Source organism: Talpa occidentalis, unplaced genomic scaffold (genome assembly GCF_014898055.3).
Source record: "Talpa occidentalis isolate TD23 unplaced genomic scaffold, MPIMG_talOcc4v2.1 talOcc4.6, whole genome shotgun sequence".
Taxonomy (NCBI): Eukaryota; Metazoa; Chordata; class Mammalia; order Eulipotyphla; family Talpidae; genus Talpa; species Talpa occidentalis.
The window spans coordinates 139,251,127-139,274,616 of NW_023604972.1; the positions used below are offsets into that span (position 1 = coordinate 139,251,127).

Genomic DNA, 23,490 nt, shown 5'->3' on the forward strand with positions numbered 1-23,490 from the left:
GTGGAGGCCCCAGGGCGGGAGCCCCTTGCGGGCGGGAGGGCTGAGGGGGGTCAGCTGGAGGCCTCTGGGTGTCTGGGGTTTGTCCACTCCCTCTGGGAGACAGTGGCCAGCGCGTCCACGGGCTGGGGTGTCCGTGCCTGTGGCTGCGGCAGCCCCTCTTCCGCCCGTGGCATCAGCTTCCCGCCGTCTCTTCTTCCTGGCTGAAGGAGCGGAGGCTCTGTCAGGTTGTTTCTTTCCAAAGCACCCGCTCTCCACTGCTCTTTCGGCTCGTCTTTTTTGGAGCTCCTTGGGGGTAAACTGAGGCCGCCCTAAGGTGCTTCTCCCCGAACGCAGGTCTTTCTCCGGTAAACGGCGGCGCGGCTCACGCCGGCCATGGGCTCGGTGCCTGTGCGTCCCCGGCTGCTTTGTTCTGACGTCCTTTCGGATGGTTTGTTTTGATCCCTTGGCTGTCCGGGCGTGTGCGCTTCAGGTCACAGACTTGCCAGTTTTCCCGTTGTCCTCCAGCTCTTGATTTCTGCTTTCATTCCCCTGCGGGTAGTGCGCCCGCAACCTTACGCTGGCTAAGATGAGAACTAAGGCTGGAGAAGCTTCGTGGGCGCTGTCGCCATGGAGGGGCGTCTGCCAGGCTCCTTCCCGGGCCACGGGCGTTTGCCCAGAAAACAAGAATCCACCGCGGTGAGGCGGAGCCCACCTGGGGGCTGTCGGCCCTGGACACCTGGGGTCCTGCCAGGCGCACCTGCAGCGGGCCGGGCTGCAAGAGAGGGCGCCCGCCCGCCCCTCACCAGGCCCTCACTGCTCGTCTCCACCTGCCGCTCTGAAGCCGGAGAAGCTGCCCCTGCATCTTGCATCTGAGAAATGGAAATTCAGGGAACTTGCTCGAGGCTACAAGCGGGAGCTCCTTCTCAATAAAGAGCACCTAGATGTCGGGGTGCGCTGGTGCGTGCCGGCGCTGGGGGGGCCTTGGGCTTGCAGGAAGCAGCTGCCCTTGAGCTGGGCAGCGAGAAGCCACCGGGTCCTCACAGAAGGCTCCCCTGCTCAGCACCCCGCCCAGCCCCGGCACCCCCGTGGCCCCGGAGCCTGGCCTGCTCCTGGCCAGGTGCACGCGGCGCGGTCAGCTGAGCTGGCTGGGCTCTGAGGCGCCTCGCCTGCCCCGGGGGCCCTGCCAGCCAGGCCTGCCCCACCGAGCACTGCCCGTCCAGCCCGCCCCGCAGCCCACATCCGTCTTCTGGGCTTTTTTTTTTTTTTTAAAGCGAGAAAATGGGAAAGAATAAAAAAGAGAGACTAGGAGGGAGATTCGGGAGATAAAAGGCACATGTGGGTGACAAAGAAACTATGACATAGTCAAATTTTATTAATGGCTCCCCCATCTGCATTCGGAGGATAATTAACTATTCACAGGTGAAATTAGCTGATAGGAGTGGCTGGCCCGAGCAAATCGAATGAGCTCCGATTATATCAATAGTTTTCAACCAGTGTCCCCGGTTATCAAACCATCAAATAAATTTGTCCACTCTCTTCCTCTGGGGGGGACCTTAATTATCCGCCCGCGCGTGGCAGGCCATTAATAACGCGGCTATCGGGCGGCGGGTCGCGAGCCCCGCGGGGATCCATCTTCCATCTAAATAAACATTTGGGAAACGTCCTTAAAATTATTACGGACGCGGCGCCCTGCCCGGGAGGCGCCGGCCCCGCCCGCGCGTGATGGATGCGCCGCGGCCCACGATAAGGCGGCGCCGGCTCAGGGGCGTCGGGGCCTCCCCGGCTCCGGCTCCGGCCCGCAGGCGCGGGGCGCCCCCCCCATGCCCTCCCCAGCACGCGGCCGCGGGTGTCTGCCGCCCGGGGTGTCTGCCGCCCGGGGTGTCCGCGGCCCGGGGTGTCCGCGGCCCGGGGTGTCCGCGGCCCGGGGGTGTCTGCGGCCCGGGGTGTCCGCCGCCCGGGGGTGTCCGCGGCCCGGGGGTTCTGCCGCCCCGGGTGTCCCGGCCAGGGGTGTGCGTGGCCAGGGGTGTCCCGGCCCGGGGTGTCCACGGCCCGGGGTGTCCGCCGCCCGGGAAGAGCCCCGGGACCCGGGCCGCGGGCGCCGTGGGCCGGAGCGAGGCGGCCGGCGGCCCTTCCCGTGACCCGATGGCCCCGCCGTGCCGGCCCCTCCGCTCTCGCCGCTGGGGTTCGCCTTGGGGGGCGCCGGACAGACGCGCCGGGGCCTCGGGGCTCGCCCCGGCCCGCCGAGCTTCGCGGGGTGAAGGAGGGCTTCAGGCGCTGCACCCCCAAAGCAGGTTGACGCCGAACCCTCCCGGGGGCAGAGCAGGGCGGGCCTTGCGCTCCGGCTCCAGCCGCGGGGCGACCCCTCCCCGGACCCCCGCGGGGGGTTGCGCTGGGGACGCGCACCCCGGGCCGCCTGGGCGTCTCCGCGGGGCCGACCTCCCCGCCTCGGGCTCGCTGCCTTCCGGGGAGCAGCAGGAGGGGCGGGCCCGGGGTCTGCGGCGCAGGCGGCCCGAAGGAAGAGGCGGCACTGCCTGCTCAGAGTCTCCAGGAGGCTGCAGAGGGGACTCTCGTGCCAGCTCGTCCTGCAAGGGCGGCCCTGACCAGCTGGCAAGCCCCGCGGTGCAGAAGGTGCTGAGGGGAGCGTCTCACTCACTTGGATGTAAGAATACTAAAAGTTTTAGCAAATTTTATTGGGGAGGGACGGGATGGGGGGAGACCCCCCTGGCATCTGCGCCAGCCCTTGGCCGGGTCAGGAGGAGGTGGGGGTGCAGGGCTCTCGCCCCCCGCTGCCCGGCTGCCCCGCAGGCTGAGAGAGCCCGCACGCCGGGGCCATCACCCCAGGGCCAGGGGCGTCTGCAGCGAGGACACCACGTCCAGCCGGGCACCTGATGCTGCTGCAGCCAGCCCGCCCGGAGGGCCTGAGGCCCACTGGCCTCCCCTGCAGCGGGGGCGGCAGCTGGGCGTGGCCCTGTCCAAACAGGCCGGCGCTGGCCCCTCCGGGCCGCTCACCCACAAGGCCAGGCGGCCCAGGCGGCTGCGGCCCGCACGTCCGTTCCTGGAGCCCGGGTCGCGCCGGTAAGAACGCCCCTTCTGTTTCTCACGCACAGAGAAGCTCCCTTTGCATATTCCCCTCACGCTACACGGAGGGTAAATTATGCCAAGCTCAGAGCCAGCCTGAGCCAGTCCAGGAGAGCGGCTGACCCGGGCAGAGCCGCCGTGTGTCCAGGCCGACATGTGTCACTCTGAACAAAGAGCAAGGAGGGCCCTTTGGACACGCGCTGTGGGCTGCTCGCAGAGCCAGGGCCCATGGGATAGGGCTGCAGGGGATGGGGGCGCAGGGGGCCGGGGCTGCAGGGGATGGGGGCGCAGGGGGCGGGGGCTGGCGTCTGTCAGCTATGGCCGCGGCGCACCGTCCCCCTGCAGCTCACAGCACAGAGGCCCCAGCTCCTGGGCTCCCTGTGCCTGTCCCGAGGCTGTCAGTTAAGCGGCGGGGGTGGGGATCCCCGAGTCCAGCCGGTCTCCACCCCAGCTTCTCCAGGCTGGCCTGGGGCTGGGCAGGCTCGTCGTTCTGGGACCCACCCCAGCACGTGAAGGGCAGGTGCTGCAGGATGCGGGCGCCAGTCACCCCTCAGGGTCTTCGGGGCTCGGCAGAGAGGCCGGCGCTGTCCATCCCTTGGCCTTGAGTCCGAGGCCGGATCTGGCCGTGACAGCCCAGGGCAGCCATCCTTCCCTAGGCCCGCCTTGCCCCAGCACGCTCCGCCACCACCTCAGGCCCGGGCTCCCCTCCCCTCGCTGAGCACCGAGCCCCACAAGAGGGGCTCCCTCGCCCCCGGCTGCCCCGGAGCACAGGATCCGCCTAGTGACCGCTGCAGGAGGGGCTTCAAGCCCCCCCACGCGGCATCTCGATGTATTTAAAAACCATTGGGACGTCCGCTTTCAAGGAGACGCAGGCGCCATTGCACGCACCGCTGCCCGCGTGGGGCTGGGTCAGCACGACACGCTCGTCCAGGGGCTTTAGGGAGCCGGGTAGCGGAAACTCCAGCGCTGGGCCGGCGGGGTGAAGCCAAATTCCTGCCACCTCGAAGTACCTTAGTGACAGGCTCCTGCCAAGGCGAGGGGCCCGCACCAGCCCGGCTCACGGCCACTGCCACCTGGACATCTGAGGAGAGGGGAGCTCAGGCCGGGGGTGTCGTCACCAGGACCTCCAGGCCCTACCCCATTTCATTCCCAGCGGGCTCTGGGAGGGCCGCGCCCGCCCACCCCACCCAGGCACAGCCTGGGGCAGCTGAGAGCTGCCGCTCTTTTCATCACACTGCCGGCCTTAGTCCATTTTTTTAGAGTTGTAAAGCAGCAGAAAAACGACAAATAGCAGAAAGATAATACAATAGAAATGGATACACAGGTAATTCGTATTTGGGAGAGAGCAAGAACATTAACATAACGCTTATGATAAATAGCCAAAAAGACACAATGAATTAAGTCAATAGACAGCAAGAATTTACATGAAAGAATCTGAAACAGGCCAGATGCCCAGACGAGAGGCAAAGGCCAAAGCCAGGCCGAGGGCTCCAGCAGCGCCTAGACCTGGGGGCTGTGGCCGGCCAAGGGACAGGCCCACGGAGGACAGGCCGCCGGCTGTGGGTCTCACCCACATGCACAACCTGGGCTCCAGGAACAACCCGGGGGCGACTTTACAAACAGGGGAGACAAGGAGCTCACTGTGTCCCCGGGAGGCGGCCGCCTCACCCAGAGCGTCCACCAGCAGCACAGCAGAGCGCCGGCCACCGGCCACCCGAGGCGCTGTCAGAGACACCCCGCCGGCAGCTCTTCGTGAGGGGTGGGGCGACACCCGCAACAAACAGCTCCTTGAGACGCCAGGCCGGGCCTTGGGTGCCCCGCTCAGGCCATGGAGAGGCAGGACCCAGGCCGGTCTCTGCAAAGGTCTTCGGCTTCTCTCCCACCCGCAAAGGTCGGCTTCGGATGCTGCTTCATCTCTGAGGGCAGCCCCGGCTCTTCCTGCCCTCGCAGGCGGGAGCAGAGCCCCCCAGGCTGAAGCAGCCTCCAGGCCCACCAGCCCGGCTTATATCCTCTCTGAGTGCCCCACCCACAAGTCTGATTGGACCATTCCTCAATCCTGTGGCTGATTGGACCAGATAGCACCAATCAGCTCGTAGCTCACACCTGATTGGTCCAGTCTACAGTCCAGGAAGTGAGCATAAAAGGGCGGCGGCTGGGGGCGGAGCCACGGGAAAGCTGGTGGGTGTTCCCCGCGGGAGAGGGACAGTGGCTTCATTTGAGGAAACATAAGGGGAGCTGATAACAGGCATTCACGGAAAGACCCGTAAGAAGCGCCAGGCAGAGAGCTGGACAGGGAGCACAGCGGAGAGCAGAAAGGGGCGGCTGGGAAGTCAGTGCCCACGCGAGTCCAGGGCAGAGGGCGGGCGGACGGCACGTCTCCAGGGCCAGCGTCCAGCGGGAGCCCACGGGCCAGCGTCCAGCGGGAGCCCACGGGCCCAGCGTCCAGCGGGAGCCCACGGGCCAGCGTCCAGCGGGAGCCCACGGGCCCAGCGTCCAGCGGGAGCCCACGGGCCCAGCGTCCAGCGGGAGCCCACGGGCCAGCGTCCAGCGGGAGCCCACGGGCCAGCGTCCAGCGGGAGCCCACGGGCCCAGCGTCCAGCGGGAGCCCACGGGCCCAGCGTCCAGCGGGAGCCCACGGGCCCAGCGTCCAGCGGGAGCCCACGGGCCCAGCGTCCAGCGGGAGCCCACGGGCCAGCGTCCAGCGGGAGCCCACGGGCCAGCGTCCAGCGGGAGCCCACGGGCCCAGCGTCCAGCGGGAGCCCACGGGCCAGCGTCCAGCGGGAGCCCACGGGCCCAGCATCCAGCGGGAGCCCACGGGCCCAGCGTCCAGCGGGAGCCCACGGGCCAGCGTCCAGCGGGAGCCCACGGGCCCAGCGTCCAGCGGGAGCCCACGGGCCAGCGTCCAGCGGGAGCCCACGGGCCAGCGTCCAGCGGGAGCCCACAGGCCAGCGTCCAGCGGGAGCCCACGGGCCCAGCGTCCAGCGGGAGCCCACGGGCCAGCGTCCAGCGGGAGCCCACGGGCCAGCGTCCAGCGGGAGCCCACCGGGCTGCGGCAGCTGGCCCGTCACACTGCGTCTCCGCGTGGCAGCGCTGCTGCAGCTCCCCGGTGTTTCAGGAGTGGGGGGGTGCAACTCCAGCCCGCTCTGGGCATCCCCAGCCCGCGGCGCCTCGTGGATCCCTTCTTGGCCTTCCGCGAGCCGTCCCCAGCCACCCAGACCAGCCTGTCCCTGCAGCCTCTCCCCACCTGTCGGGCGGACGTGGCGTGTCCCCACCGCGGGGCTCCCTGCGCCCTCGTGGCCACTGCTGAGTCCCATGAGGTTTTAGTATTTTTTCCTGGAAGTTACATTTAATTCTATCACAAGCTGGGCTGTTTCTTAAAAAAAATTCCCGATCCTCGTGAGTCTTTCTTAGCTTGTGCTTGATTTGTCGTCTCCCACTGCGCCCCCGCGGCGAGGCTGGTCCGGGGAGGCCGGTGGGCGCGGGGATGGAGCACAGAGGAATCTCATCGCCGCCCGGGTCCCTCCCTGGCCGTGATGGACTCGGGCGGCAGTGGCCGGCGATAGCTTGATAGCTGAGACCCAAGCCCTGCACCCCAGGGGGCCCTTTACACACCCACTTTTACTCATTTTCCTTCCCCAAACGAGCCCCGGAGTCGGAGATCTACTCCCAGGCATGAGGACGGCAGGTGCGCAGGCTGAGCCCCAGAGCTGAGCAGCCGAGGGAGCTGATTGTGGCCTGGTCTGGGCACAGCAGAGGTGGGGGTCACGCGGCAGGAGCCCTGGCCCAAAGGTCAAAACAGCGAGGACCCAGGCACAGACTGCTGCCCTTCCTGCATCTGCTGTGCCCTGCGCAGTGCGGCTCCCTCCCCTCCTGGGCACCAGCCAGCTCCCCCCAGGGCACGGCGGAGGCTGTCCCGACCCACTGCGGTCTGCAGAGCGGCCAGCGCCCAGCCAGCTCCTCCTGGGCCCAGGTGCGGGCGCTCAGGCCACTGCGGCTTATGCAGGCAGATGCGCCCGGGCCTGCCTCTGCCCAAAGCGGGCAGTCCCTCCACACGGGCCCTTTGTGTGCGCAGAGAGACCAGTGTGGACACTGCTGGGAAGAGATCACACTATGGCCGGAGCCCTGGGCCGGAGTGGGCCCCAGCACGGGTGCGGGAAGGGCAGCGGGGCAGCTGGCCCCGGGTGTCCACACCTCCATCCGGGCCCGCCCTCTGCAGAGACTTGGCTGCAAATCCGGTCCCCTCGGAGTCCAGTCTCAGCGGAGAGGGGCTGGCCGCTGCCCCCTGATGAGCCGTCAGAGCCTCCGCCCTGCCTGAAGCCCCTTCATAAGCAGAGACCGCTGGGGGGGCAGTGCCAGCGGGCAGGCTCCCTGACAGAAGGAAGGGAAGTGGCCACCGCCAGCCTCGGGGAGCGCGTCAACCTCGAAACCGAAACCGGCACTTTGCTTTGTGTCGAAGACGCTCCGGGTCGCGAGGGTCCCGCCCCCGGAGACATAGGAGCCTGCTGGACACAACGGGGCATCGGCCGGTGGGGGCGGGGGGGCTGCTCCTCAGAACCCCCACCGAGCCGGGCTAACCTGCGGGGCCTGGGCGCTCCGCTGGGGCCAGCCCCCCCCCAGGCCCTCACCCCCCAGCCCCTCCAACACCCCTCCAGCTCCCACCCCAGTCCTCCCCGCCCCCAGCCCCGCAGTTATCCCGCTAAATTAAAATCGCAACTCGTTCGGTCCCATTTACAGCGGCCTCGGCGGTGACACATGCAATTACTATGAACACGGGGGCGACATGATTGCTGACGGCGCCGGGAAGGGGCTTAATCAGAAAACATGGGGCTGTTCCGGCCGAGTTATAATTTCACTACTTGCTATTCCTTTATGTTCCTCTGTGTTCAGATAATTAGATACACTAGTTCTTGCTTCCCGAGAGGCCAGAAAGGGCAAAATTCCTATTCTTTTTACATTAAAAAGATTAAATTATAATATAGAAAATCTGTAACTTTGGTAGAAATGACAAATTCACACTACATTAATTTCAGTGCTTACAAAATGTTACAAATAATTTGTGTTCCTCCCTCTTGTAGGTGCATGTGAATTAATTACCTATCCAATTGCAATGTCTTGCGCGGCAGCTTCCCACAGACAACCCCGAAATTAAAAAAGACGCTTTGCTTCCCCTCCAGAGCAGGGCGGCGGCCGCCAGGACACGGCGGCGGGGACGTGCCACTGGTGAGGCCGGGGCTGATGACCGCCAGGACCCGGCCACTCGCAGCTCCGGACACTGGACAAAGAAACAGGCTCTCAAAACCCAAAAGGAGGGCGGCTGGCACCCCAAATCACAGGCTCCAGAAAAGGCAGCTTCGCAGCCCCACAGGCGCACTTGGGGTGTCCTGCTCCGCTGCTGGGCAGCAAGGACTCTGCGGGACCCCATCCGCGCAGGGACAGCAGGGCCCCCCCAGACTATTGCAGCCGCATGGTGTCCCCAATACCCCCCACCTGCGCGGTGGCCCTCCGGGACAGGGTCCTTGCAGATGCCATCGGGCTGGCCAAGGCCGGGAGCCGGCAGTCTGCGCCGCGTGGATGCCGTGTGTGTGCAGGCCCAGAGGCCCGGACACCCAGCGAGGGTCCTTCCTCCCCACCACGGAGGTGCGGCCGGACACCCCCAGGTCCTGCACTTGGAGGGGCTCCTCCTTGACCCCTGTTGGGGTCCTTCCTACAGTGCCCCCCAACAAGTGGCCACAGCATTGCCACAGCTGCTGAGACGGGGGCTCATGGACACAAATGGGCAGGGCGCCATGGGGGTCAACATCCGCCAGACGCCGGGAACCAGCGCTGCCCCCCCAGGCCTCCACTGGGAGGGACCCTGGCTCAGCAAGAGCTCAGGGCACTTGGAGCCCTGCGGGGTGGGGCTGCGCCCCCAGGACAGGCCCTGCAGGCCGTCCTTCCCCCACCAGGGGCCGGAGAGCTGCCCACCCAGCAGGAGTGGGCGACCGCCAGGGCCCCCAGGAAACCTCTCGCCTCACCCTCTGCCTCCTCCCTGCAACACACCGCTCAGGTCGCGCTCGCTCGCGCAGGCCAAGGCAGGCGGGGCAGGGCTGCACACGGGGGCGCACACGCCCGCCCCGCCCCCCGCCCCCCAGCAGAGGCAGGCCAGCCCCTCCCCCCTCCTGCTAGGAGCAGCCCCCGCCCGCAGCCTGGGGGCGCAGGAGCCCCGCCCCGCACCAGCCCGCCGGGACGGTGGTCCAGCCACCCCGAGCGAGCGCGCCGGGCACCGCCCTCCCGGGAGCCGGGCGCGAGCCCCGAGGGCGCAGGGCGCGAGGGGACGGCACCTCGGGGAGGGCACCTGCTTGCGCACAGGCGACCCTCGTGCCCACCAGGACCCGCGCCAGCGGGGGCCGCCAGCCGGGACCGCCCTGCGCCCTGCAGGACGCGCGGGGGGCGCAGGGGCCTCGGCGAGGCCGCCCCGCGCAGGGGTGCGGCCCGGGCAGCGCCCACCCCCAGGCCTCGCTCTGCGACGCGGGCGGCCCGCAAGGCCCGAGGTGGGGGCGCAGCGCGGCGAGTGGCCCTGGCCCCTCCCGCCACCGCCGCCCGGGGCCCCGAGACCCAGGGCCTCAGCCGAGCGGAACCGGGGCGCCTGGAGCCCCGCAGGCGGGAGCGCACGGAGGCCGCCTGCCCCGCCCGGGCCCCCAAACCCCGCCCGGGCCCCCTCCGCGCCCCCCCCCCCCCCCCGCCTCGGGGCCGCCCCCAGGCGTCCGCCCGCCGCCGCGCGCCCCCCACCCTGTCCCCAGCCCGGCGGCCCCCAGGGCGCCCCGCGGCCCGAGCGAGGGGGTCGCACCCCGCGCTGGGCGCCCCCCGCCCCGGGCCAAGGGCGTCGGGCGCGTCCAGCGGGCCGGGCTCGCGGGGTGGGGGGAGAAGGACCCTGAGGCCGAGCCCCCCGCGGCCCCTCCGCGGGCTCCCGGGACCGCGCGCGCAGGGCGCCGGCGGCCACTAGAGGGGGTGTCGGCCCGCGGCGCCCCGAGAACCTGCCGCGCCGGGCTCCGGGATCCGCCGGGCCCGCCGCAGCCCCTCGCGCTGGGGGGGGGGGGCGGGGGCCCAACTCCGGGAACAGCCCGGGCCGGACCCGCCCCTGCCGGCGCCCGCGAGCCAGGACCGCCCCGGCGTCCACTGCAGGCGGCTCCGGGCAGGGCGGACGCTCCTCTGCCTGGGGATCTGCCCTGGCGGGGGGGAGCCGGGGGGAGCCGGCGGGGGGGGAGCGGGGGGGGGCAGGCCCGCCCCTCTGCCTGGCCCCGCCCCCCGCGCCCCACCAGCCGGCGCCTCCCCAAGTGGGGGTCTGGCCCGCTCACCGCCCCGTGCAGGGGAGAGGAGGCCGGTGCCCGCGCTGTCCCTGCCTCGCCCGCCCGGCCAGGCTGTGCAGGGCCCCCTCCTGCGGGAGGCACCGGGGGGCCCGCGAGGGGCCTGGGGATGAGCAGGCACGTGCACTGGCCCTGGGAGGCCGCCTGCCCCGCGGCGCTGCAGACAGTGACCGCGCAGTGGGGGGGCCTGAGGGGTGTGCCAGGGGGTCAGCACTGCCCCCCGGGGAGGACTGTCTGAGCCGAGGCTGGGGGAGGTGGGAACGCCCGCCTGGACGCCCCATCAGCCGTGGTGGAGGCTGCCCTTGGCCCTGCCCGTGGGGGCCGTGGTCCCCCACTTCCTTCAGCCCGGGTGCACCTTCCACAGTGACCCCCACCCCCTCACCTCTTTAGCTACCCCCCTTGGCGCATGCCCTTCCGCTGGCCAGAGGCTCTCCTCTCTCTGGAGAGCCCCCCACATCGTCCGCACACAGAGCCCACGGTCCCCTCTCTCCCACGCCGCTGACCCCCGCCTCGCGCCCTGCGGCCCCTCGTCCTCGTGCACCCCACCGCACCCAGCCTGAGCTCCGGCCGTCCTGGGAGAGGTGGGCACCGGGTCCCCCCGGGGCCTGCGGCCAGGAGGGTCGGCTCCCCAGAGCCAGGGCTGGTGGTCTTGGACGGCGGCGCTGGCCTCGCGGACCCGCCTCCTCTCGCCCGAGCTCCTCGCCCTGCAGAGGGAGCGACGGGCGGCGGGGCAGGGCGTGGGGAGGCTCCCACCTCTCGGGGCACAAAGCTGCAGCGCATTGGTGAAGGTCGGGCCGCTCCGCAGGGACCCCATGCCGCTGGCCCCAGGCTGCCCGCCGAGCAGCCGCGTCTCCCCCTCTGCTGCGCAGGGCCGGGCCCGGGGGGGCCAGGTGGGGCCTTCCCGGGAAACCACAGGCAACCGCAGGCCTCGGCCCCCGCCGCGTCGGAGGAGCCCCACGGCCCCGCACCGGCGCCTCTGCCCACGCTCTGCGCGGAGGGAGGGCCCGGCTGGCGCTGCCCGGCGTCGGGGTGTTTCCAACGGAGCCGCTGGAGGCTGCTCCAAAGCGCCAGTTTTCAGGCTGCCAACCCGACGGGCTTGGGTTTGCCGGGCAAGGTGGCGCCCCACGGTCTCAGTCCCCGCTGACCCCACAGCGGGCCGCGGGCCCCTCCTGCGTGGCTGCCCTGGCGTGGCCACTGCGGGCTCCGCACCATGCACCTGCCCTCTGGGGCCGGCGCAGGCCTTGAAAATCACCAATGGCCCGGGCGCGGGGCAGGCGCGGAAGAGTTGAGGGCGCTCGGCCCTGGCATGTCCTCCGCACGCGGTGGCTGGCGGTGGGCGACCCGCCCTCCCAGGAGGCCCCGGCAGTGCCCGCCCCAGCCAGGCCCCCCGCGAGGGAACGTCAGCCTCCCATCCGCTCCATCTCGCGGCTTTCCTGCGGCTTCCGCCCCTCCTGAGTGGGTTCGCCTTGTCTGTGCTTCCCTGTCTGGCTCGGATCCACACGCTTCATCTCCGGGTCTCCCTCCACTCTACACGCGAGCGGGTTTCAGACAAACACTCCCCCATCGCTGTGCTGCGTTTCCTGCATTAACCCAGTACCACGGGCACCTGCACACACCCACGCAGGACACAGACACGCGCCACACCCACGCAGGACTCGCGTGCCACCCCCTTGCAGGACATGCATGCCACACCCACATAGGACACAGACACGCACAACACCCATGCAGGACAGACACACACCACACCCACACAGGACGTGTGTCACACCCACGCAGGACACACGCACAAGACACAGTCACACGCACACACGAGTCACCCGTGCACGCTCAGTCACACGTGTCCACAGACACACCCACATGTGCCGACAGACAGGAGCGCCCTGCACAGACGCGCACACACGTGCACACAGACACAGTCTCTGGGCTCCGGCGACGCCCGAGTCAGGCACAGGCGCAGGCCCAGGCCCTGCCCGGCGCGGGTGAGGGCGGCTAAGGGTGTGGGGGGCCTTCGTCCTTGGGCTGCTGGAGGGAAGCCCCGCCCCTGCCCCCCCACCCCCAGGCTGCCGGTCGGAAGAGCCCTGGCCCGTCTGGGGACGCTGAGGCACAGACCCCCTGGCCTGGCGGCCCAGCACCGGGCGTGACGAGACCCCGCTTTGCTGTCTCCAGGGCGCCTGGCGGGCCCGGAGGCTGGTGGGGTGCCCCTCCTCTGGGCGACAGACACCCCGCCATGCTCACACCCCCAGGACCCGGCCTCGGGAGCCGCCAGGGGCTTCTCCCCTCTTCGAGCTGCCCCTGAGGAGGGCTGGGGCCCTCGCGGGGGTGCCGGGCCTGGGAGCTGGCGGGGGGCCAGGAGCGCCAGTGGCAGCGGCCCAGTCAGAGCAGGCTGTGCCCGGGGGCCCTGGCCCGAGGTTTCGGGGAGCCTCACGCCCACGAGCTGCAGGGGCCGCCAGGGGCCACCTCGGGCTTTGGACGCCGCCCAGCCTGAACAGCGGAGCAGTCAGCTGGCCCCAGGGCTGCAGAAGGGCCGGCGGCCGCTGGGTCAGAGCCAGGCTGGGCCGCTCGCAGGCCGGGCAGGCCCGTGTGGGAAGGAGCCCCAGGCTGGGGCCCGCCCGCCGGCCTCCCCTGCCCCTCCCCGCCCCGCAGCAGAGCCAGGGAGCCCCGGGTCTCCAGAGGCCCCGCGCCCCTTCCCTGCCCGTCCCGCCTGGGGCACCCGCCCTGTTCCTGAGGGTGGCCCAGGCCCCCATGGGTGGGGGGGGCGGGGGGCCTGAGGGAGGGTGACCCCACCTGTGTGAGAGGTGGGGCGCCTCCTGAGTGGGGCGTCGGGACAGCCCTGAGGGGCCATTCTGGGCCACAGGGCAGGCCCCCAGCTCCTCAGCCCTGCCCCACATGGGCTCCCTAAATCCTCTCCCAGATTTTCTCACAACCTGTGTTAGGGGTAGAATCAAGTCCCCCCAAAACTTTTGTGCCAGGGTCATGACTCCCAGCTCCTCAGAAGTGACCCCTGACAAGGAGGTGCCGGGCAGGCCCCACCCAGTAGCACTGCAGGTCCCCCAAGGCCCTGTCAAGAGCAGGGCCAGGCCGGGGCTGGGGGGCGGGGGGCAGGGGCAGGGCTGGGGTGAGGAGCCAGGCTGGGGGACCGGCCCCAGCAGAGGAGCCTGCCCCCCAGACACGGGGGCGAGTGGCTGGCAGAGGGCAGCTCCCCAGCAGGTCTGCAGGGAGCAGAGAGGCCTTGGGCTGGGGAGGCTGAGGGGTGGGGCGCCGGTGGGTCAGGACCCCCTCTCCACACCCCTGGCCCCAGCATGCCCAGTCTGGACGTGAGCGTCCCGGCCCCCTCTTGTGGCTGGCCTGGCCTCCCAGGGGGCTCTGTGAGGTCGCGGGCCAGCAGGAAGCGACCGCTTTCTCTCGGGAGCACGGAAAGCAGCAGCCATGGAGAGACCGGCTGGGGTGGCCGCCGGGTGGGCCGGGGTCACCCGCAGAGGAGCAAAACCCAAACCTGACAGGCGGGGCGGGGACCCCGGCATGGCCGTGGGGCGACACCGCGATGGCTGGTTCTTGAAAATCGAAGGTCGACACGGAAGACAAAGTTCGGGGAGGGACAGTGGGGCGGGGAGAGCACAGCCAGCACGCCCAGGGCCGGACGCCCAGTGGACAGCCTGGGCCCGCCGTCCCCTGGAGTCTGGGGGCGGGGGCTAGTCCCGTGTCCCTGCACACGCCACCCTGCGCACGGGCGCGGCCCACCGGGTGCGGGCAGGGAAGCGTGCCGCGCGGTGCGGGGACCCAGAGGCTGCCCAGGCACGGGTTTTGGTTTCAAGGCGGTGGGCGGCCGAGGAGGGCAGCCCCAAGCGATGCAGCTGCCGGAGCAACCTCGCAGCCTGCGGGCCGGGTGAGGAGCCGCCTCCTGCAGAGACGGGCCGCCCCCCCCAGGCACGACAGGATGACGAGGCTGCAGGGCCGGGATGGCGGGCAGAGAGCCGCCCCAGGCCGCCTGCTGGCCAGGCCCAGCCACAGTGCAGAGGAGGGCCCAGGGACGGCGAGACTTGCCCACACTGGCCCTCCTCTGCATTGTCCACCTACTGGCAGCTTCCGCCTGCCCCAGCCCAGCAACGGTGCTGGGGTTCACTGGCCCAGCGAGGGGGCAGGCGCCCTGCTGGGGGAGCCTGGCCTTCTGGGGGGCAGCCAGAGCCTGGGAGAGCCCACTGCGCAGCAAGAGTCTGCACTGCGAGGCTGCTGGACAGGGCCTGGCCTGGCCACCCACACCCTGGGCCCGGCCTCCAGGTCCCCAGGCTCAGCGAGGGAGAGGTGCAGGCCGCTCTCCAGGTGCAGGGGACCCCAGTCCAGACCTCAGGCCAGAGCTCGTGACTCGGCCCCCACCGCGCCCCGGCCCCGCCCCACGGCAGGGCACGCTGAGGCAGCAGGACTGGACGCCTGGGGCCGGGCAGGCGGGCGAATGGAGGCGAGACTGGGCGGCTCCCCGCGGCGCTAGACGGGCAGGGGACGGGCACTGGACGGGCCCGCTCAGCACCTGCTCCGGGCGGTCCTCACGGCCCCGGAGCCCGGTCTGCGGGGCGGAGGCAGGGGCAACTCATGCCGCCCTGCCCCTCCCGGGCGCCGCCCGTCCCAGACACGTGGAGAGGATGGTTGGGGCGTGCCAGCAGCCCCAGGGGCAGCCCCACAGAGGAGGGTTGCCAGGGCGGGCTCGTGGGTGAGGGGCGGGGGGCCCAGTGCGGGGCCGGGGCCGTGAGGTCGCTCAGTCAGCGGGGCCGCAGCCACATTTCCCGCGGGGCTTCAGCGGGTGAGACAAGGCCCATCCGGGCACCGTGGGGCGCAGGGACACCTCGCCACGCCCAGGGCACATCGGCCACGTGTCTGGGTGCCCCAGGGCCCGTGACCCCCCAAGTGGATTCTGGGGGTTTTGGGGGTGGCGGCCACGAGAGACGAGACCCCACCCCACTCTGGGCTGAGTTAAGTTTAAACTCCCAACGATGCAGAAAGAGCGAGCAGAGAGCCTGGAGGCCTCCCTGGCCAGGGAGCAGGCGCCTGGGGTGGCGGCAAGGTGGGGTGCGGGGGCACATCCCCATCAGTGTGCTGGCACCAGATCCCCCAACTCGCTGCTGCTTCCGGGACCTCTCGGCAGCGCGGGTTACTGGCCTGGTCATGTGGTGAGCCAGGAAGGCAGGTGCCACCACGCCTCAACGCGCCGGCACTGGGTGCTGCGGCCCTGACAGCCTCGCTGGCCTTGCTCCTGTCTGGCTGCGGGGAAGGGCGGGGCGTGAGCAGAGAAGGGGGCACCTCCCAGAACCCAGCAGCCCTGCCCGTGCCACTCCGCCCCTCGTGGGCGCCCTGACGGCCCCAGCTCCATGGGGCTATGCTTGTTTGCAAGGCCGCTGGCCACGTCCCCGGCCCGGCCAAGCTGGCATCGCTGCCGCTTCAGCCCTGTGCCCCAGGGCAGGGAGGCTGCAGAGTCCCTGCAGGCCGAGGAGTCACCGGACTGCAAGGGCAGGGCCGGGAGGGGCGGCCCGGGGGCGCAGACCCAGGGCAGGATGACTGGCTGACCGGCTCGGGAACATGCCGGGCAGAGCCAGCGGTCTCGCGGGAACTGGGCCTGGGCCAGCTCAGCCGAGGTGAAGGCCCCCGGCAGGGTCCCCACACGCTGCCCTGGCCCCCACCGGTCTCCGGCTGCGGCCGAGCGGGCAGGCCTCGCTGGACCTTCCTACACTGGGGACTAAGCGCAGGGAGGTTCCAACGAGGCAGCCCTGACGTTACCCCAAACCTGAAGCCTCTAAGTGAGAACACGGTGCCAGAGGGAGGCTCTCCTCAGACTCGGGCCCGGGACACTGCGCGTCCAGGAGTGCGGCTCTGTGGGCTCTGATGCTCCCTGGGGACCACGCCGTGCTGGGGCGACCGTGGAAGCGGGTGCTGGGCCGAGGCTTCGCTGGGCGTGTCCAGAGCCTCGCCGAGTTTCCAGGCCCTCCCTGAGGTGGGGAAAGGGGGTCCACTCTGGAGTGGCTCCGGCTGCCTCTGCCAGCTCTGGGACCCTTCCCTGGCCTCGAGGACCCACCACCCCGCCCGGCCTGCGGCCCCAGGGCTTGCTCCCAAGGGACACATGTGCCGGCTGGCCGGGTTCTCGGTCGTGGGGCCACCTGCATGCGTGGCCGGCATCCCTGCCACCCCCAAAACTCAGGCTGCCATGCCCCGCACACACCACAGGCCTTGGGGGCATGCAGTGGGCAGGGCGGTCACCCTCGGGCAGGGAGCTGGGACTGGGGTGCCCCGGGGAGCCTGGGGAGCTTGCAGAGGAGGGAAGTGGGTGGGAAGGGGCTCACCTGTTGCCCGTCAGCAAACCCCAGAGCAGTTTCCTTTCGGAAGGAGCCTCACTCAAGGGCTTAGCAAATATTAGCACAGCCTGGCGCCATCCCCTGCGCCCCGCACCCCGCGGGCTCTGCCCTGGGCGGACTGGGCCCCTCTGGCCACGCCGCCCAGGACTGGAAGCTCTGCGGAAAGACGCCCCGCTGGGGATTGGCGTTTCCAGCCCGCGGCAGCCGGGACAGGCCCCGAGAAGCTGTCTCCTGACCAGCCGCTCTGCTGCTGAAGCCCGGCCCGGCAGCGCACCCGGGGACGCACCCAGCCCCGAGGCGGGCGTCTGGCACCCTCCACCGGCTCACTCAGGGCCCTACTTCAGGTGGAGAGGGAGCGGCCCAGCCCCCTCGGAGGACACGGTGACCGCCGAGTCGCTCTCCACGTGCCGCTCCGCCCGGCCGGAACACGCCTGCAGCTCGTCCCCACTTCAAAACCCAGCAGGGCGGCCCCTGCCGGGCGCGGGGTCCAGCGACGCCTCCGGGGACGCGCGGCCTCAGCACCCTGGGGAGGGACCCCACACAGCACCCCACCTGCCCGGGAGAGAGCCCCCAGCCCTGTGCAGGTCACTGATGTGCCTCCCACACCCCCCACCACACCCCCGAAGCTCCCCAAAGACACGGGGGAGTGAGGGGCAAACGTGAGAGACTTGAGGGGCCGTCGCCACACGCCCCACACCACAACGCCTGGGCCAGCGTCAGGCCAGGGCATCAGCGTGATGGTGACACGGTGGGGACACGGGGCCGGGGAGGGGGCTGGAGCCCACACGGGTGGGGGACGCCCGAGGGCAGGACCCCCCTTTTCCACTCAGCCTGGTTCCGGGCCTGAACCCCACGCTGAGACCTCCGCGGAGAGGAGGGAGAGCCGGCCCTGCCTCTGCTGGGCGGCCCAGGCGCCACAGGAACCCAGCGCCCTCCCCACCTCACGGCCAGGCCCTGCCCACAGGAAAGGCTGCAGACCCTGCCGGCCAGGGCGCTCAGGTGCTGCCAGGCCCCAGAATGTTCCACCACCCGCCCCTGCAGCCAGGTCAGCACCCTCTGGCCAGCACACACCGGCCCCCAGGCCCGCAGCCCCTGCGTGTGTGCCTGACCCCGCAGGCCCCGTGCCCGCCCTCGGGGTGAGGCCTGAGGCTTCCCCCGCCCGGCAGGGGCAGGTGCCAGGCTATGCGGCAGGAGACCCCTCCCTGACAGGTTGCTCCCCTGGCCCAGAGGCACCCCCAGGCCCGCCAGCCCCCACGAGCCCAAGAGCCTGCTGCAGCCAGGAGAAACGTGGCTGAGGTTCTGGAAGGCTCTGGGGCTGCCCAGGGGGCGCGGGACGGCTCTTTCTCCAGGCTCACCCACTGAACCAGAAGGGCTCACTGTCCCGCCGACGCTGACCTAGTTCCGGAGCCCTGCCCGCGCCGTCTGGGTGTCTGCGCCCGGCCGCCCGTCTCCCCTGGCCCCGGGGGAACAGGGGCCCTCTGTGCTGGGCCCGCGCTCGCTGGCCAGCAGCCTGCTCAAAGGCCCGGGCCTGGCCGGCGGCCAGCGGGGACAGAGGGGCCTGTGTGTGGTGCTGGGCCACGGCGGGAAGTCGGGCGGCCCAGGGAGAGGGGGTGCCCGGAGCTCGGCCTCCTCCAGCGGCCTGGGCCCGGCTCACACACGGCAGCGCAGCCGTCTCCCGCGCCTTGCTCTGCCCGGGGAACGGGGGGGGGGGGGGGGGGGGGGCGACCCTGCCCCACTCCTCGGAACGGCTTGGCCCAGGCGAGGGCGCCAGTGCCAGGCTCACCGACCCTGCGGCCGCGGCCACAGACACAGCAAGGAGGCCACGGACACGTGAACCGCGGGGGTGGCGCGCGGGAAGCGGCTTCAGCCTCAGAGGAAAATGCAGCGGTTGAGCGCAGCGCTGTGAAGCCGTCCGCAGCCTCTGCAGCGCAGGTTCAATCCCCGGCCGGCCTGGGAGGGTCCCTCCCTGCGCGGCAGACTCTCCCGTGCGCCCGCCGCTCCCCTCAGCCGTGCTTTCGGTCCAGCCGCCTGTTCTGCCCCCGCTCTGTCTGGCGAGTGCTCTCACCGCCCCCCACGCCTCTGGCCTGTACCCCAGCTCTTGTGTGCATGAATAAATCTTTAAAAAAAAAAAAAGAACCTTGAAACGCTGGAGTGAGTGATGCAAAGACCCGTTCCGTGACCAGACGAGCTAAAACTCGGTGCCCAGCACTGCGCCTGGGGGCCTGGGTCTCCCTGCACCCCTACGGTGTCGCCCCTGCCGCACAAGGCCTGCCCCTCCACGCCGCTCCTCCGCCCCAGGTGGGCGGGATGAGCCTCGGCTGCCCACGCCCACGGGCGCCCATGGGGTGACGTGCGCGCTTCAGCCACCTCCCCCTCCAAGGGGCTTGCGACATCGCGTGAGCGCCCCCGGCTCCTCTGCGCTGGCCTTTCCAGAACAGATCCCTGCGCGGCGGGGCCTGTGGGGCCTCCAGACCTCGGACCTGGGCGATCAGCCGGCTCAGCCCCACGGGTGGGCGCCTGGCCCGCGGAGCCCCCCTGGACCCCTGTCCATCCTCCCCTTTTGCTCCACGAGCTCCTTCCCGGGGCAGTCGCTCTAACTTTCTGCCCAGTTTGTAGCTTTTGCTGCCTGCTGGCTCGGGGGGTTCAGTGTTACCCGCGGGGGATGTGCCCAGGGTCCTCCAGCCCCTGCATTCGCCTCATGTGTGGCCCAAGCCTGTCCGCGGCCAGTGAAGGGCACAAAGCCAGGCACGGGGCAGGCACTGCCCCACTGCGCCCCACTGCGCCCCACCGCACCCCTGCCCGCACCGCAGGGAGGCCCCAGCAGTCGGCCACAAGGAAGAGGAGGCTCTGCCCTTCCAAGCAAAGAGGACTCTGGGGCCGGGGGGCGGAATGGGCCCCAGATCGCCACAGGGGCTGCGAGGCTCGTCGGGGCCAGTGGGGAAGCGAGTGGACGTGGCGGGCAGCCCGGAGGACAAGACAGACAGAGGTTGCCTGGAGGAAGACGGACGCGTAGGCTGTTGTGATGACCATCCCTTCTAAAGCTCCGAGACCGGGAGAGGCCAGCGGGCTCCGTGGCGGGCGCGCAGCAGGGGAGCCGGCTCCCCCAACGCCCCCGAGGACCTTCTTGGCTCTGAGCCTCGCATCAGCGAAGTCACCGCTCCCGTGGGAGCAGCGAAATGCCCGCGTGAAAACGGGCGTTGGAGCCACTGCCCGTGTGGGGTCCACGGCGCCCTGGGGCTGAGCCCCCCCACCCCACCAGACCGCCCACTCTGAGGTCACCAGTCCCCCGACACCGGGCAGCAGCTCCGCGGTGCCCAGCCCGTCATTCTGGGACGGTCCCTGTCCTGGGAGGTCGGTTCCCATCCGCAGGACACCCGGCTTTTCATGAAGCCCCATGTGGCCGGCCGGTGGGGAAACGCCACGGACGCCCTTCCCCACGGGGAGACGGGTCCACCGCGCCAGTGGAGGCCCCCCGGGCCCCTCGAGTCGGGCCTGCTCTCGCCTGGGCCTGCGAGGAGCACTGACCGCAGGGGACCGGCCGGCCCGGGCGCAGGGCTGGGAGCTCTTCCTGGGCAGGCCCTGTCGGGGTTCACGCAGGCACTGCCCCGCACCCTCCAGGGCAGCCTGTAGTACCCGCCCCGGGCCGCCTCACCCCACTGCGGCTCTCCTCCAGGAGCCCCGGTGAGACCCGCGCCTGCCTCGTGGAGCCCCAAAGCCGGGGCACGGGGGCAGGGCCGGCCTGGTCAGTCAAGGGCGTCCGCTTCCGTGCTCCGGTTCCGGGGATGAGTGCCTCCGAGTGGGTCAGGTGGCTCTGGGCGGCTGTTTGCAGTGACCGGACGCCTCCACTCAGGGTGGCCTCCCAGCTGTGCGGCCCCGGGGAGGGCGGGGTGGGGCGGGGATGCCGCGTGAGCAGCTGTCAGGCGCTGGGGCTCCCCTGCTACGCTCCCGCTCTGTCGGGCCCATCCGGGAACCGCCCTGGCGGTCAGGGTGCATGTCCTCAAGAGAGGTGGGGCGGGAGGGCCACTGAATCTGGGGAGCCCCGTGGCGCCCTGAGAACCTGCCCTTGCACGCGGTGTTCTGGAGCTGCTGGGCCGTGGCTCGGGGCACGAGGCGGCCTGGGCGCCAGAGCACAGAAGGGAGCAGGCTGGGCCGGGGCAGGCCGTGGGCTGGGCCAAGACGGGGGACGTGGCCGCGGGTGAGCGGAGTGGCTTGTCCCCCGCGGCCTGCCTCCGCCTGTCCAGTCCCAGCAGTCCTGGGGCACGTGTGTTCACTGGGGCCGAGTTCATGGAAAAATGAAAATCATCACCGAGCACAAAGGAATTTGACTTCTTCCTCCCAGTCACAAAGGCCAGACTGGCCAGCCCGGTGGCCGGGGGTGTCCTCCGGGGGCCGGGCTCCCGCGGCCGGCGTCATGGCCCGAGGTGGACGCGGTGGCTCGGCCAAGGGCCCGACTGTTCTCCAGCTCAGGTCCAGACCTGGCAGCGGGGACAGTGGACCCCTCCCGCTGCCCCTGCCCCTCCGCCTGGGCCCCCGGTGCAGCCCCCGTTTCCAGGGCCGGGTGCCGGGCCGCTTCCTTCCCGGCGGTCGCCACCGGGCCTCACGGCCGGGCTAAGCAAGCCTCGCTGCGGCTCTCGCGCGCCTCCAGGCTGACGCGGCTGGAAACAAACTCCCAGCGGAAACAGCCACTGGACAGACTGGGAACTGGAATCAATAACGGGGTGGACGCGTGTGGGTGCCCCCCGTCACTCTGGCCCAGGCGCCCAGCGGGCCTCACCCTGCTACGGCCAGGCCGCCGGCCGGAGCTTACAGACGCCCGTGTTTGTGCCCCGTGGAGTGAGGAGGGACAGGGAGGCCACCAGGTCGCCGGCAGAGGAATAAATGCTTGGGTGGCTCAGCAGCAGGAAGGCCGGCCTGAAAATAAATACGAGACGAAAATGAAGGCAATGGCCGCTCGGAGACCGGCCCACGCGAGGCGGCCCAGGACGGGCGCGGCTGCGGCTGGCGCGAGGGCGTCCAGGGCAGCCTCAGGTCGGCGTCTGCACCTCGAGGAGCGGGAGCTGTGGGGGGCAGGCGGGCGGCTCCTCCGCTGTCTGCGAAGGGTCCGTGTTCCGGAAAGTTCCCTGAGGCCTCCTCCATCCTCATGGAAATTGCCCAACTTGTTCTAATCAGGTTGGCAGAACTTGGGGCTTCTAGAACATTCCTCTACTGCATTAAAATTGGAGCCCGAGTGTGTTTGGCCCCTCCCTGAATCACCCCCACCAGCCCCCCCCACCCCCAGCCGCAGAGAACACCGCAGTCCCACGCAGGGGACCCCGGGCCCCGCCTGCTGACCACCCTCTTCTGAGCCGCGGCCACCGGCCCCTGGCCTGACGGTCCCTGGCCCGAGCGCTGGCCCCCAGGTCTACAGGCCCCTCCCCGACCCGAGACCACTCGCCTCCACCCGCCCGGCCCGGCCCGAGGTCTCAGGAAAGGACCTCCCCCAGGGCCCCCTCCCGGCCCACCCCGAGGTGGCCCCGTGGGCACCACCACAGGCTACCGCCAGCGGGCAGCGGCCCGGCCGCCCTCGCCTCCGACCCCACAGCTCGCCTGCTCCCGGCCGCCTGCCCCCCGCCCGCGGCGCCCCGGGTCGCCTCCTCCTGGCCCCTACTCAGCGCTGCGCTGTCCTGGCCCCGCGGCCTCCCGTGTCTCAGCTCACAGCAAACGGAGGCCGAGTGCCAGGGCGACTGCCTGGTGGCAGAGGGGGCTGCGGCCCCCCCATTCCTCGGAGCCAGAGGGGCGGCAGGGGCCCCCACTGCTGCGTCTGTCCAGTCAGACGTGCCTCCCCGGGGCTCTCCTGCTCCGTGTGGCCGGCCGGGGGCGGGGGGGGGGCGGCCGGGGCCGGGGCACGGGGCTGGGGTGCCGCAGCTCGCGGGCCTCTCAGGGCCAGGGGGGGCTCGTCCCGCCCGGCCTGTGCGGCCTCATGCGACCCACTGGCCCTCTGGGGCGCATCCCCTCTGCCGGCCGCCTGTCTGGGGCGCGCAGAGAAACACCCACTTGCTGGGAGAGCGCGGGGCTCTTGGGGACGTGCGCCTCTGGGCCAGGGAAGCCGGCTGCGGGGTGACCAGGGACCCTCAAGTCTCCCCCCGCCCCGGGAGACACCCAAAGACCTGGGGCCCCCGCAGCGAGAGCGGCCTCCTCTCCAAGGGCCGAGCCCAGGGCGCTGGGCAGGTCCTGGCGGGTCTCCCGTGCCAGCCCCGCCTGGGGAGGACCCGGCTGCAGCCAGGCCCGGCGGGGGGGGCTTGGGGGGCCGGGGCTGGCCCAGGGCGCAGCCTGGACGCCGACCCCTCCTGCCCCTGGGGATGTGGGCAAATGGGGCCTCGTGCCGGGGCCACTGGGGGGTCGTGCCCCCAGCCCGGGAGCGCACAGCTGGGCCCGGGGGCGCGGGGCGTTGGGGGGTGAGCCGGGGGCGGGGCCGGGGGCGCGGGCCTGGGCCGGGGGAGGGGGAGCGCGGGGGGGGGCGGGGGTGCTGGCGGGGCCCGGGGGCGCGGGCCTGGGGGGGGGGCGCGGGCCTGGGCCGGGGGAGGGGGCGCGGGCGGGGCCGGGGGAGGGGGGCGCGGGCGGGGCGCGGGGGCGGGGGGCGCGGCGGGGCCGCCGGGGCCGCGGGGCCGGCGCGGGGGGCGGGCCCCGGGGAGCCCCACCCGCCGGCCGCCCCGCCCCCCGCTCGCGTCACGGCCGCTCCCGCCCGCCGCGCCTGCGCCCCGGCCCGCCCGGCCCGC

General features: G+C 71.1%; 1 protein-coding gene across 1 annotated transcript; it reads left to right on the forward strand.

The window, feature by feature from the left end:
- The first annotated feature begins 606 nt into the window (after positions 1–606).
- On the forward strand, positions 607–22,079 carry LOC119260467 (collagen alpha-1(I) chain-like). The gene is made up of 8 exons (XM_037529380.1): positions 607–675; positions 821–928; positions 1,813–2,607; positions 2,924–3,054; positions 5,471–6,303; positions 19,034–19,244; positions 19,546–19,744; positions 22,014–22,079. Exons 1-8 carry the CDS (start codon positions 607–609, stop codon positions 22,077–22,079), a joined length of 2,412 nt encoding a protein of 803 aa, XP_037385277.1.
- Positions 22,080–23,490: the final 1,411 nt, after the last annotated feature.

Bases quoted from the DNA above. Each gene is read 5' to 3' on its own strand.
- LOC119260467 (XM_037529380.1), top strand. From the start codon at position 607: ATGGAGGGGCGTCTGCCAGGCTCCTTCCCGGGCCACGGGCGTTTGCCC. The intron at 676-820 runs GTGAGGCGGAGC...GCCGCTCTGAAG, and splicing joins GAAAACAAGAATCCACCGCG to CCGGAGAAGCTGCCCCTGCA. The intron at 19,245-19,545 runs GTGGGCGCCTGG...CCCGCACCGCAG, and splicing joins CAGCCGGCTCAGCCCCACGG to GGAGGCCCCAGCAGTCGGCC.